This window comes from Contarinia nasturtii, unplaced genomic scaffold (assembly GCF_009176525.2).
Source record: "Contarinia nasturtii isolate CC-2019 unplaced genomic scaffold, AAFC_CNas_1.1 Cnas_scaffold_2678, whole genome shotgun sequence".
Lineage (NCBI taxonomy): Eukaryota > Metazoa > Arthropoda > Insecta > Diptera > Cecidomyiidae > Contarinia > Contarinia nasturtii.
In genome coordinates, this window is record NW_022199997.1 from 1,976,449 (window position 1) to 1,992,083 (window position 15,635).

Below are 15,635 nucleotides of genomic sequence, written 5' to 3' on the forward strand. Positions count from 1 at the left end.
AAAATTATTAAAATTTTCACAAATGTTCATCTTTTTTCATCAAAACCAAGTTCCTCATCGTTTTTTTAAATACAAAACCCCCTCTTTTTCGCGCTGACATTTAGTCTGCTTAATTTTTTAATTAGACATGTTTTAACATTCCAAAGTAAGCACAAGTAAGATTTTTTTCGATTTGAGTTGCGAGTTCTCTTTTTTTCTCTCTCTCCATACGAACATACATTGAAAATATAAAGAATGAAGCACATTGTGCAGCCAAAGCAAGTGTCGCAAATTGAAATGTTGAATTGATATACTTTGCTTGTTTTTAGATGGGAATGCGGGCTCAAAAGAACAAAAAGGTAAATGGGGCAAATTGAAAAGATTAGTGTGTGTTATATCTTCTTTTTTTTCATCATATGTTATTTTGCATCCAAGTTTTAGAATGTTTGCATTCATTTTTCATTCAAATTCCAAAGAAAATTGAGCATGAAAGCGAAAGCAATCGGCAACACAGTTGTTGAACTGGCGTTGAATTAGAATAATTTCAACCATACATTCAGCATTTACTGAATAATCTGGAAAGATTTATGAGAAAAATTCAACCATCATTTCATTGAATAACGCATATAATTCATTCAAATATGCTAGCATTTAAAGCATGTTTTTGTAGCTTTGCATTTGATAAATAGACCTATTGATAGAGTAGACGATGAATCGTTTCGCATGTTAAAATTCCATTTTAGAATCAAAATTACATTTTATGTGAATTTTTTTCTCGTCTATGTCAGCAGCAGCCTCCGCCAGTGCGTGGATACGCACCAGTAAATCAAGGTCCATTATTTGATGATGATCCCGGTATAATGTCAGAAGTCGAAACTGCCAGCACTGGATTTCGACGTGGAAATAAAACCAGATCGTCGTTGCCTGTAGTTCGTACACCGTCAAAAACGTTGGAACGACCTCTCGGTATGTATTTATTTTTGAATCACTTTTTTTTTTGTTAAAGAGCTTTACTCTTCTCTTGGCCGATGCATAGAAAAATAAATAAATCAGAGAAAAATATGTGTTTAGCATTCATAGAATGTTTAAATAAACGGAAACAATTTTGTTTCTTTTTTTTTGTTGTATTTTGAATGCAGGCTTGGTATTTTTACAATATCGATCTGAAACGAAGAGAGCACTGTTACCCAACGAAATTACGTCAATTGACACAGTACGGGCACTGTTTGTTCGTTCATTCCCGCGGCAACTAACCATGGCTTACTTAGAAGGACCAAATGTTAAAATTTACATTCATGATGCCAATAAAGACATGTTTTACGAATTGGAAGATGTGAGGTTAGTACATACGACTATATTTCTCTTTCTACCTATCTCTCGCTATCTATTTTGGTGTTGGTATTTTTTTCCTCTTTCAACGGTATTTATGCTGTTATGTTGCATATCTTTGGCAATATTTGACATCAAAATAAATTCTAAATAATTTTCCATGTATGCAGAGAAAAAACTCATTTAATTTTACGATTGGCTTCTGGATATGCGATAGACAATAATTCGCTTCTTTTATTTGGTTCTGGGTGTTTTATTTTTGGTGATTTAAAAATATTTTCTTCAGATCACATCTTAGGGAAATTCGTGATCGATCCGTACTTCGTTTGTTTGAATCGAACGAAGTAAATGCTCCACAAGCTCTACCGGCTGGACCTGGAACAGTACCACAACCATTGCCACAGACTGGAACACACTGGGATCAAGATCAGGTACATATACAAATTCCATCAACATATTTACAAAGAAAATTCAATCAAATTCCTTTCTATTTACTCTTTCAATAACATTCTACATTTCTTACCTTACCTTTATTCAAATTAGTTTGGATATTGTTCGGAACCGGAATTTGATACCGAATACTCGCATCAGCATGTTCACAAAAACAAAGTGAGTATTGTTTTATTTTAAATCAAAATCACTATATTTTCATTTATTTTCTCTTACAAAAATTCAAGCGAATTACAACTGAATAAATTAAATTAAATGTTAAATTGATTCTCACAAAAAGCTGTCTCTGAAAACATAAATCAAAAGTTTGTTTAATAGTTTTATACATAAAAACATGGTTGGTATGAATGTGAAATTAAAAAAAAAAAAACAATTCAACTAAAAATAATGAATTAAACTAAAAAGCACCGCAACTGCCAACGCTGCGTCCCTTGAGTGCATGTTCGGTTTGAATTTTGGCGTCTTTCCATGTGAAAGCAACTGCACCAGCAAATGGTTCAATTTGACATGATGAGCACAACGATAAAACGGCATTCACTTCACCTTCGGCTGCTTCGCGATCATGCGCTTTAATTTCATCTTCGATATCTCCCTGTTTTGTTAAGCTTTCTTGAAAATCACCGGCTCCAAATTGGGCCAGCCCATCATAAACGAATGGCGAATCATCAATCTGGGCTAGATTTTTATCATCAATAAATGATCCATCGCTTAGTGGAATTAGTGCACGTTTCTTGTTAAGTTTTTTGGTTGTTGGTGCACGTTTTATAATACGACGTACTTTGATCGCTTTACGTGGACTATTGCCATTTCGTTTGAATAAACTGTGACTGTTAAATGTTGGCGTTGCGCTTTCATCGTCAATGAATTGAACATTGGCCGGATTGTTTAGATTGACAAAAGATGAAGCCGATATTGATTGTGGAATTGTTGGATCTTGTGGTGGTTGTTGTGGAAATAGAAGTGGTGAGGTTGGAGCTGGTGAGCTTTGTAACTGCGATGGTGGTGGCGGTGTTGTGAATTGCTGTTGAACCAATTGATTTGCTCGACTAAATTGGCCGCTCACAAATTGTGTTTGTCCCGGTAAAAATTGCGTTTGCAATGCTGTTGGTTCGTTTAAATTTATACGATTCAATACAGCACCATTTACCAAAAATGGGTTCGATGTTGCTTGCTGTACACAACAAAAAGAAACATTCGTTCATATAATGATTGAAAACGGTATTGGATTTTATGTAATATGTAAATATTTGTTGATGGTATATTATACCTGTGGTGCTGGTGTTGGTTGTGCCGTTGATGTGACCAAACCTTCGTAATCAAAATGATGCACATGATGATGTTTGTGGTCGCGATGTGCTTTACCAGCACTCAGAGCCACTTTATACAATTGCAATACGGTTATTTCCATGTGATGACCCGGTGCTATAGCGCCAGTAATCGATGGGCCACCCGAATATGAAACACCATTGGATCCAATTGTATAGCTAACAATCTGTAATCAGAAAATTGAAATCATTAATGATTACAAGGTTTTTTTTTTCTCTCTTGTTTGCTGCCAATGAATCGCCTTGTATCCAGGCAAACAAAACAAAAAACACCATGAAAATGGGTTGATTTCTGGTTTTTCGATTATGCAACGAAATCATTACAATTTTATCTCGAAAAACGTTTTTTTTAAGTGTCTGGGAAAAAATCGGCAACTTCTAGGTGTTGACATGATTTTTTGTTTGCTTATTGTGAATATATACGTGCAAAAGAGAGAAATAAATAATTTTGTATAAAAAGAATTCGGTCGATACAATACCCGGTTATGGAAACCGCGTCCAACACGTTCTGCCTTCACCCATAGTTGCCATTCACCAGTTTTACCATTCCATGAGGCGCACGCATGATGCCATTTACGTAATTTCAATGGATAATTCAATCTGTAGCAAATAAGAGACCATTAATTTTTTTGTTTTTTTTCCTTCTGTTTGTTTGATTAATTATGGTCGCTATTGAGTATTGACATTTTTTCTGATGACAAAAAAAATAACAAGGTTAGCCTAGGTTAATCAAAGAAGTCGTCGTTAGTTATTGAATCCAAAGCCATTAACAACAACACTTGCTGACAACAGCACTAACATTTAATATCATGGTGTGTGACTCTTCGCATCAACATCAACTTCTGTTTATGGTCGTTATATTCACTCGATTTCATTTCATTAATTGAGTTGGTGTCATAAATTAAATAACGGAGAATAACACTGAACCAGGCAGGTTTGCTGCAATTCATGTGGAAACTAGAGCAAATTTTTCAAATGTTGTTCAAATATCGTTCGAATATCATGCAGTTTGACAATGCATTTATTTAATTACTTGAATTTGTCGCTTTACATTACTCGCTTAACCCACTAAAAAGCGTAATTCTATCCATTTTCAAGAATTTTGATTTGTAAATTACTGCTTATACGAGTTGGTGTTAATTAGTTGCTGCATTTAACCGAGATTTTATTGATTGATGTCAATGGCAATAATACAATTTCAATAAATAATAATTTTTTTATCGATTTTTTTTACTTCTTGTGGTTTATAATGCAGAGTTCTTTGATACGATTCAAAGTATTGCAAAGAGTAAAATTGCTGCGTGTCACAGCACTTTTTAATCTGATTTTAAACGCTTTACACATTTAAAATAAAAGCGTTCGACGAAATGCTAAAAGCAAAATTCATAACTGAATGTGGTTGAGTGTATTACTCTGGAGATTGAATGAAAAACCGAAACAAAACTAAATCCCTTTACATAAACTTCATTTTACGGTGTGGTATCGATATGTATCAGCGCGATGCCAATACCTCCCAGAGTAGATATTTTCTTCTCTTTATTCGCAGTTATTCTTTAATCGATTTTCGGTTCCGAGAAATGACGACGCAACAGAAAACTTTTCAAACATGAAACATGCTTACCTGAAGAGTGTTTGTCCATGAACAGCCAACGAAAAGTAACTGGATCCCCTGGAATTAGCTACCCAAAATTGGATTTCTCTTGGTTCGCCTTCAACTGCAGAAAGAAAAAAGAAACGATATCGTTTAAAATTGACAAGGAAATGGTACAAAAAGAACGTAAACAATGAAACGGGTAAAAGTAACAAGAAATGAATTCCGGTTTTGTAAAATTGCATCAGAAAAAGTGAATATCATTGTGTTGTTGCAGCACATAACACAAGAAAAGACGCCAAAGTTCTGCAATCGCCAGAGACGAAACGCGCTTGCATTTCCAAATCTGCCCGAAAGTATAGCAAGAATGCATGCGCCAGAGGGAAAGAAATAAACAGAAATAAGCAGCAGTTCAATTGTGTTGACACTCCAAACAGTTTATGCTTGTTCAACATTATTTTGAGTAATTCGCTTTTTTTGTTCCACGTGGATTGACACTAAGTTGATGCTTTCTGCAGCAAGTTTTATTCGAAACGAATGATTTCTTTCGTTTCCTTCAAGTGGATTTCTTGCCATATGTTTATAATTCACAATGCTGCTATTTTCGTTTTGTCTATACCATATTTCATACGTATTTATGTATTAATTCCATTTATGTGTAGTGCAAAATTATTCGTTTTATGTGAAATATTTTTTAAATGGACAAAGAGCAAAGGAAATAACGTATAAACAGAAGAAAAGAGAAACACACACACACACACGTATATACCGAGACACAATTCAAAATACACTTGTCGCTTATGTTTACGCATCGGCAATGTCTTTTCTATTAATTGTGAAAAATTTTACATAACAAAAGCGGTGCCGACGTTATTGTCATGTATTGTGGCCGATTCAATTTTCTTGCTTGCAATTTCATTCACATAAATCCTATTACGAACAAAAAAACAACGAAATAAATTTGCACAATTTTTGAATGCGATTTCATAATATATCGTTCTCATTTGACGGCAACCTATTCATGTGTATACCTACTATCGGTTGTATGTTGACATTTTGGGCCAAGCCAACATAGCAAATCGTTTACCACAATTTGTCTGCGGAAACAAATTTGTCAAATGATAATTTTTATCTGAATCACTTCTCTCTAAGCACATTCAATTTGAAATCGTTTAGTTGGTGAAATGCTTTCACAAAATTTCATATTGTTTTTGCCGCAAATCCATTGGTTTTGCAAGGATTGGACTCTTCAAGTCAATCATGAAAATGGGATACCATTATTCAAATGCCCAAAGCAAATCAATTGTTTCGTATGTTGCGTATAACGACACAATACGTACTTCTGATATTGAAATAAGAAGAGACAACGAGGAAAAGACATTGAGGTTTTCGCCTGGGTGCGTACAATGGACAGAAGTGGGCGGCCATATCAGATATATACAGCATGCATTACACTAATGAACATATGTAACTAATAAATAGGTTGACGTGGATTTTTGTTATCTCAACATACATAAAGTTCCATTTAGTTCAATGGCCATTCGAAAAGCGAAGAAAGGTGATCGAACAACAAACTGAATTAAACTGCCAATCCAAGGAAGTAAATTAACATGTTATGGTAGTTAAGCGTATGCTAATTGGATTCAACTATTATTATGTGTCTGTTGATGGACAAAATTTCGGTGGAACAAAATGTCTATCTAAAATTCGATACAACACAATTTTCATCGTCGTGGCACATGAATCGATAATTATATAGGTCATCGAATGCTCGTTTCGAATAATGATAATGTATTTTAGTCAGTCTCCCTCTCTCCCGGTTCAGAAGGACGGTTTAAGAGTTTCGCTAAAACTATCTAACAGCATGTCGAAGGAAGATATAAAAGATAGTTTTACGAAATCCCGTTGTTGCACAACCCACTTAATTTCCATTTTGCTACAGAATGGTGGTTTCTACTTTCACCGTTCACTTTAATTTGTTAAGTTTTTGTGATTGTTGTTAAAATAAACTTGATGGTGCGTTTCAAGTATGTTTCAATGTGCATACAAGATTTCTACGGGCGGAAAGAAACAAGGAAACGGAATTGTTTGATTCTTGAAATTAATCTTGGTATCGGAAATTGTGTGCTGATGCGCATAAGAGTGAGACGATGGAAGCGATTGAACAAAACTTCTTGATTAAGTTTGTAGTGTATCAACTTGAGATGAAATAAAGTTTTTCATTTACAAGAAAATTTGTATTCTTCAAGTGACAAAACCACGCACACCACTATCATCAACACTAAAGTGAATGAATTAGCCTTCGAATTTATTTGCAAACAATAGCAAAGTTATTGAATATAAATTAATTTGTGGGATTTTCACTAATAAATTGCATTCAACAAAAATGTTCTCTTTCAATATTCACTGTTCGTGCGCTTGTTCGTGCTTAGCTTTTGCCGATGATTAAAGTGAAGACGAAGAAATAGCTAATATAAATGTCACAATGATCAAGTACATTGAGCATAGAATTGTTATTTGCATGTTTGTTGCCAACGAGAATCTAGTTCAAAAAGCACAAGATGAAAATTTATGGTGTGCAAGTCATTCGGATGAATGTGAGTGGCGAGACAGATTCACCGACAATATTCACGGTTTGAATTTCAAACTCAGATCAAATAAACTCGACGGAGTTTTGGTTCTGGTATGCGTATCGAAATACGAAAGAAAAAAAACCGTCCCGGAATAAGTAACCGAATTCATTTCGAGACGGATTTGAAATTTAAAATTCTATTGACAGAAACATTAGCCCCTTATATTGATACGCATCGACAGTTTTTTTTTTCTGCTGGCTACTTGGAAATTTACAGTTAACGTATACGTAAACTGTCAAAATTAGTTTTTTAACGTAAATCGAAGGAGATTCCGCTCACGAGCTTTGGCCTCATCCATAATCAATGCGAACGTTTAGAGTAGAGGACGAACACAGGTTATAAGACGAAAAACGATATATGGCATAATGGCATTTCGAAAGCCACATAATAGAGGAAAAATAAATTGAATTTTCCATTTCTCCTTCTCTGCCTCTCTCTGTGTGTATATTGTGAACTCGTGCGAATGCATTCGTAACTTATCAACTCAATCTCGCACAGAATATCTCACACCAAAATGCTTTACATTTGAAGTTGACAGTGTCTTTGCTGCTGCTTAATCAATTGCGACAATAGTGTGCTAAAAGCGAATTCAGCTTGACTTTATCGTTTGATTCCCTTGAAAAAGAAATGGAACGAACAACAAAAAAGTTCACATGACGTCTGCTGAAAAGATTAGAGATTAATTGTAAACATAACGTTCGATCTTAACATCTATGTCTGTCTGAGTGCATCGTAGAAAAAAAATAAACATATTTCAAGTGGAAAACTTTTAAATCAACGAGTTGAAAACTTTTTTTTCTTTCACTTTAGCAAGTAGAATGAAAAATTTCATTAAAATTCATTTGGAATTGTACGCTTTGTTCTTGCATTTGTGAATATTCATGAGCGCATTCAATATACAGCATAAACTATACTGGTAATGGAGATAAAAACTTTCATCGATTGTTGAAAATCGAATGAATTCAAATAGAAGCACGCTTTTCTATCAAATCAAAATTCATTTAAATGAATCAATGGGCTTTTATCATTTGCACATTTGCGATGATACTGTTTTGCTGTGGTGAAACGCTATTTTTTCCCATATATTATATCAATAATAGTTTCATCGAACCAACATCAATTTCATTTATATTGTGTTTGAATAGACACAGACAAGAAATGGAAAATATAAGACGAAACCTCCGTATTTTATTGAAAAAAGATCGAATTTCGTTCAAATATTTGCTCAAAATGAAAATTTTGCGTTCATCGTCTATGCCATCCATCACAATTTCTTTGCTTTTAACAATACTCTTAAGTCGCATTGGAATGAGTAGTGAGAAAACACTCAACATCACCGAGAAAATGGAGTTTATAGAAAATTTGTCTCGTAAAACACATGAACCAAATTACGGCCGGATTATGTTAACCATTTTCCTGTGAATGGAATTGCGAATTACGAAAAAAGTTTTTTATCACGTTTTCAAGCTGTATAAGTGCATGCAAATGGATTTTCGGTCTTAAAGCGATAAAAAAGCCGCGACGTTGACGATATATTGAATGGTTTTTAGTGCCAGTTTATTTTTTTTATTCGGTCTTCATCAATTATTATCATAATACCTACCCGAATATGTAAATATAGAATGGTCGCCATCGTGATTGGTAAATCGCATCCACGCACAAAGTGTAAATTGTTCCATCTTTGGTATGCTGACATCATATTGAATGGTACCCTCATCTTCAAATGCGTACTTATCCACCGAACATTGGTCACTCTGTTGCTGTGAATGTTGAAAAATTGAAAAGGGAAAAACATAAATTACATTTTGTATCGATATGATGATAAAAATCATTTTTCACAATGATTCGATCAGTGTCAACAGTTTTGATTAAATCCTTTTAAAGAAACATATAAAATGTTTCACGGCATTTTCAAATTACAAACGACATTTTTTTGGGATCAAATGGGGTTTCCACCGATACTTTTTTTTTTAATCGAAGGTTATAGGCAACAACCTAACAAATTCCGAAAATTTAAACAATACTGACAACTTCATAATCCCTTGTCAAAATCCTCAATGGATTTTAAACCGGTGGTGTGCAATGTATCATTAATCAAGGCTGGTAATGAAAACGAGCCGCTTGACACAAAGTCATATGCAAGTTTTAATTGCATTCTTGAATTTGGTTCTCTTGCTTCAGCCCAAAAAAACCTTTACGAGGGTCAAGGATTTTACTCAAGCAAAGTAATGCGCAATTGATTGAAGATTTTTTGTATGTACGTTTTGTGCGGAAACTTGCAAGTACTTACGAAGAATCCATACCAGTGTAAAAACGGTGATACAAACTCCCATTTAAATGGTATAAAATATATTGACAAATCGGCTCGACTAATTGTAAATGGTCCATGCATAGCGTGTAAATGATCTACTATATATGAAATGGAGTGGAAATTATCTATGCAAATGAAGTTTGGCCACATTTAACACCCATGCCAAGAAAAAAAAGAAACACATTCGTATGAACACGATATTGATTGCTAAATAATGGTTGGTTTTTTTTACATCACTTTGATGAACGGGTTCAAACTCATTTAACTATTGGGTGCCTTGTAACACAAAGAGGTATTTTTTCTCTGTGTTCAATTTCAAGGCCGGTATTTTACACCAACACACGAGAAGAAAGAAACAAAAAATTTCAATTATAAAAACATAATCGAAGGCATCAACAAAAGCCCCTCAGTCCATAATCCATTCACGCTGAACATATGTTTTTTTTGTTCAATCGTTTGATTTTGCAGTTTTTGATTTAAATTGATAGGAGCCAACCATACAGATCAATATACATGTTTATGCCTGCCACTTATTCGGTATTTTGTTTGTGAATAATGAAATCTGGGACACGTTCGATTCGTATTGTTATGACACTGATTGATGTAATACCATTATCTAGTATGTTCGAATTCTTTGAAATTTCATTGAATAAAATTGAAATAAAAAAACACACACACCACAGTGCTATATCAATGACAGGTATGCTGATGTTTCCGTGGCTAATTGAAAACTCACTTACAACAAATTTACTGATTTATTGTCGATAGTAAACTTGAACCGTGTGCAAAAGAACGATGGCAAAAAACGTCTGATATTATCACATTGCATACGGAACGGCAATCGGTAATCAGCTATCAAAACATCATCAGTACGTTTGATTTGTAGAATAACGAGTAACATTTTATGCGAAAAACCGTTTATGCATAATGTTTGCCAACTCTGTACGATTTGTTGTACGTGATGCGTTTGTTGCAGTCCATTTCGTAGCTCGTTTAATGGATGAATGAATAGTGTCTGAATGGTCTTCGCTTCGCATATCGGATAATGCTTGTTAATTAAACCTGGGAATTTTCAAGTTTTCGAAAAGTGTTTAATGTAATTTAATGTGCAGGTTTGTTCACTTTCTGCTGTATATTGCATACAGTTCCATCCAACTGAATGTTATTTGATTTATTTCACTCTCATTTGCAAAGTAAATACACCCGATAAAATTGAGGAAAAAAAATATTGTGATTTGATAGACTATCACATCCGTGTTCCGCATGCAGAGAGTGAAAAATAAAATTAAGCCATTTGAATCGTAATGAGTGGATGCGGCTCTCGCTGTCCGACACTTAATTTTTTTATCATTATCCAACATTTATGGTGGACTCATCACGGGAAATTTTTAACAAAGGCGCTATCAACATGCTATCTAACACATTTTCATATGTTTTTATATATAATGGTGGCAACAAGCATTTTACAACGATGTTGGTTTAAATGAACCAAGACATGTTGATGTGCTGACATATGAAATTGCACACTTTTATTACAATGTTCAGACACAATCAATATGTAAATATTTTAATTGGATCGTGCGATGAAGGCAAAAATCGAATATATGCAGTTTATTTTTTTTATTAATTGAAATTTTCATCGTTAAATGGTTTTGGCACGGAAAAATTACTTGTCAGCGCACACTACATTTTAATTACAACTAGTCAACTACAGAGACCTTCAACCTCTGGCCCAATATTTAAAAATGAAATACAACCATCTGCTTTCAATTAAAAACGTTCCATGTAAAAAAAATCACAAAAAATTACAAAAATTTTCACTTTTCCGCACTTAAAATACCTGAAAAAGGAAAAGTATCACAATTTGTGGTGAATGTGAAACTTACACTGATTGTAGGTGCGTAAAAACCGTTTAAAATTTTTCCACCGTATCCCAAATATCTGGGTTCGCCATCAATGGCATCGATGTCAGCTGTTAGGTCTGGCGCATCGACAGCCAACACTGGTCCGGCCGCATCATTGTCACCAATATTGGTCGTAATGGTTTGCCCATTGAATGTTATAGTACTTTTACTGCTCGATGCGGCTTTCAAGCTTAACGAATCGACAATTATTGGCTGTTGGATGTTCAATGCTGGCCTATTTCCCAGAATTGGTTTCCAATCCGTTTCGTGCAGTGCTGTAATCAGTCCTAATGAAAGTGATAAATACACGACACACCTCATATTGCCGCGATTTGATTTCGATTTGAAACGGAAAATATAGGAATTTTAAACGCCAATTAAACACAACAATTTGCCAAAAAACCAAATTACTTCACAAATCATTCACGTTGTAACAATAATACTGAAACGTGTTTAACAGCACAAAAACCGAGTTGGTAATTTCTTAACCGTTATTCTTGAAGACGCGTAATCTACTGAACGACAAATTCACTTTCAATATGCCACAACGTTACCACCAGCAACCCACTACGCGACTCAGCTATTCGTTTGTCTCTCTTTATTGTATTCGTCTTCATTCATTCATTCAGTGGAAACGGCAACTGGCTACAGACCATCACACTACAGACACACAATTTACTTGTGCAAGTGAAATAAAATAAAATAAACGAGAAAAAACAACAACAACAATAATATTAATAATAGAGCAACACCATAAACACAACGCTTTGAAGCGCGAAGTATATGAAAATCATTGGCAACACACAAAAAATTGTGGCAATGGAAACCACATTACAAACACCACTCGTGACTCAAACAAATGTAATTAATTTGCTAGTGTATCGAGTTTTCTTGGTGCTTCTGGTTTGTGTTGTTCATGCCATTCCAACAGATTACACTGTGGGCCAACAAATTTTGTAGACTATATACGATTCATACACGCTGCGAGCCATATCATAACCATGAAATATGTGCATATCTCGAGAACCATCTTCAACAATATTGCTGTGGAACCGTTTGAACTCGAATGTGTCTAGTTCATGTAAAATGTAAACACGGTCATGGTGTACACACACGCACAAACACTCACGTATTAACATGTGCATGCCGGCACACTGCAAGTACGGAACTAACATCATTCATTATAGTTCTGCAAAATAATTTGCCGAAAAATTATATCGATTTGAAACAATGCTTTCGAAATGAGTCGAAGCGCTCGAAATGAAAAGTGAAATGTTTAAAAAAGTGACTAACAAAACTGTTTTTGTTTTTCGTTCACTTTCCGAATTTGGTTCGCATAATGCGGTAAATAAGCATTGCTACAACGGTAGAGTTGTTGTTGATTGCCTAGCGTAACACAGCGCACATACGGTCGAAACGAAAAAAGTAACGGATTATTTGGTTATCGCTCCATTCAAAAATAGTTGGTCATATGTTCAAACGTTATCGTTCGGGTTTTTATTTCGATAATGATCTAGTACGTTTCTGTTGTGCATGGATGCAGAAAAACAATATTTTACATAACAATATTTTGCATTTGAGCTACGAAGTTTATAAAATCGTCAATAAAATGAATTTAGCGTATAAACACGATTGATGTATGGATTTATAATCGTAAAGTGATTGAAAATCCCGTTTGATTTATTATTTCACCATTTTTCACCTTGTTTTTTATGCATTTCATCTTGAATATCAAATGGAAAGGTCCAAAATTTAACATTGTCGGCAAATAAAAAATAAAATAAATGTGCAATTTAATGAGGTGAATGACGGCGGAAGCGAATTTCATCCGTATTCAATTAGCATTTCTAGTCTCGGCCTCTTACCATAATTACAGTCTCTTTTTCTCTTGAAAACCATAAAACTTCCATTTTCTTCATGTTCTTTTCACGCTCACTCTTTATCGACTTTAGTTGACGCTATTGCACATAAAACTTTTCACTTCGATAAATGACTAAGACGAATACAGTCTTTTTCCATGTATCGATTTCATCAATTCAAGTTTGCTTCAGTTTGGTGTTTGAGAGACGTCAATTCAATTTCTGGGTAGATGTAATATGCGTTTTCGCTTTTTCTTCTTTCGATTTTACTTGAGATGTATGTGCGAATGGTTATGCAATTTGGTGACCCTATATGGATGCATTGTTGGTTTTATTTTCGGCGATACTGTATACTTGAACATGATACGTGCAAGCGTAAACAAAGCTTCCAACAACAAAATCAAAAGTACTGTTACCACGTGACAACAACGGAGAAAATAAACATAATATACAGAGATATACATGCATACAATGCATTAAGTCTATTTGAAACAGGTACAGGTAAGCATTCTACAGCCAACATTCCATTGCAACGTACTTCCATTCAAGTCACCTGATCCCACCGATGTGTATTAGTTTGTTATAATATTCACATCGTAAAATTGTATATACTTTCTCAATCGTTCCCCAAACGTGATCTGTTCAAGCGACTAAAATCTGTTTAATGAATAATAAAGGCAAAGGAATTAAATACACTCCGATACACTTTCAATTGTGTCAATTTCGCTGTAAGAAAATGTAAGATTCAATAAATACGTTGTTGCCCCATTGTTTGTGTCGCATAAAAAAATGTTTTCTTTCGAAACCTCAATTTCGTGTCTTATCAAAATAATATCTCAAACGATTTGCCATGGACAAATATAGACTGACATTTTTCGTCCTTTGTTAAAGCCTCACGAGAAAATGCCATCTGATGGTATAACGAAACCAAAAAAAGAGATCGTATCCAAACAATTTTATTCTTGTGTCTCTTTTTGTCTCCACACTTCAGAGGACCAACCTACTCCAAATCGCTGAAAAGGTTGTGAACAACAAAATAAAAAAAAACCAAACGGACTAAATACACGAATATTTCACATTTCGGATTGTGAATTCAAATGCAAAAAAAGGTAAACAGCACAGATTCGTGGTAGCAGCTCCAGTTTCATTTGCTGTATCATTTTGAGTGGGTCAACAATTGTCGTTGAATATTTGATAAGGTTTTGAACCTCTGTGTTTTCTCTTCGAATAGACAAATCATCCAATATTTATGCATCAATTTATGTGCACAAACAGAAAAATAAAACACAAACAACGGATGTAAAATACCAAATTTGTAATGTCTATATCATGGAGTGTGGGCTTGAGGCGCATACGCTTTTAAATTTCATATTATTGATGGAATATTAAATTAGAACCGTGCGCTATATTACGCATAACATATTTGATTGTTTTGTTTCTCGATTTTGAAAAAACTAACATCAATTATACGCATTGGCCAACATTTTGCAACATAATTGAAGTATCAACAAAAACAAATTGCAAATGATTTGAGCTTCAAACAAAGGAACAAATATATCTATAGAAATATTTGTTGGAATTTTCATTTTTGTGTAATAACAGTCTCAGTCTAATTCAATTATTTATACCATTGTATATAGCCAAAGTAGCCATTATTTTCTTCTTCGCATTACTACCGCCAACTGACACATTCGCCGTTTTATCAAGTCATCAAGTGACAGTCATGTTGTATGCGCGGTTTTTACGCCATAAATTCCGTTTACATAGAAAATTTAATGCTTATATCGTCATAAATTTGATACAGATTCACGAACTACACGATATAAATCGCATTTGATGGCTTTCGTTATTTCTTTATTCGTTTCACACATCTCTTCCACCACACGGCGCTCCGCAAATATTTGACTCGTATTCTGTGCATTTGTAGTTGTTTTCTTCTTCTACTTTCATTTTGGATTGTCATTTGATTCGATTGTTTCGGTTATGCAATTGAAGTAATTTTATTTTGTTTTTTTTTTTGTTTGTCTTCTTTTGTTTGGTTTTTGTGTGTTTCCATTAGTTTTTTTTTCATCAGCTTGTTTTGTAGTGTGCAAAAGAAGAGCAGTATTCCCAATTTGTGCGAATGGTGAATTTAAGTTCGGCATATACGTAGTATTTGGTTTAGGTCGCATCGGTTATGCACACACAATGCGGTTACATTAGAGAGCACATTCATTCGATGGCCATTTTTTTTTTCGTCGGTCTGTCATTTGCC

The 15,635-nt window shown here is 34.3% G+C and overlaps 2 protein-coding genes across 13 annotated transcripts in view; one reads left to right on the forward strand and one right to left on the reverse strand.

Moving 5' to 3' along the window:
• LOC116348799 overlaps window positions 1–15,635 on the forward strand; it is a 62,089-nt gene that overhangs the window by 24,861 nt on the left and 21,593 nt on the right. For 8 of the 12 annotated variants that reach the window (XM_031779917.1, XM_031779925.1, XM_031779920.1 and 5 more), the window contains exons 6-10: window positions 309–338; window positions 768–945; window positions 1,119–1,317; window positions 1,595–1,739; window positions 1,852–1,917. In XM_031779917.1, coding sequence (XP_031635777.1) covers window positions 309–338; window positions 768–945; window positions 1,119–1,317; window positions 1,595–1,739; window positions 1,852–1,917 — 618 coding nt within the window. The remainder of the gene's footprint in view (window positions 1–308; window positions 339–767; window positions 946–1,118; window positions 1,318–1,594; window positions 1,740–1,851; window positions 1,918–15,635) is intronic. The other 4 variants (XM_031779918.1, XM_031779922.1, XM_031779923.1 and 1 more) reach the window with 4 other exon arrangements.
• Window positions 2,034–12,041, reverse strand: LOC116348800. Its single transcript, XM_031779931.1, has 6 exons — window positions 11,505–12,041; window positions 8,911–9,067; window positions 4,705–4,798; window positions 3,563–3,683; window positions 3,026–3,250; window positions 2,034–2,929 (listed from the first exon to the last, which is right to left on the reverse strand). Exons 1-6 carry the CDS (start codon window positions 11,841–11,843, stop codon window positions 2,156–2,158), a joined length of 1,710 nt encoding a protein of 569 aa, XP_031635791.1. The 5' UTR covers window positions 11,844–12,041; the 3' UTR covers window positions 2,034–2,155.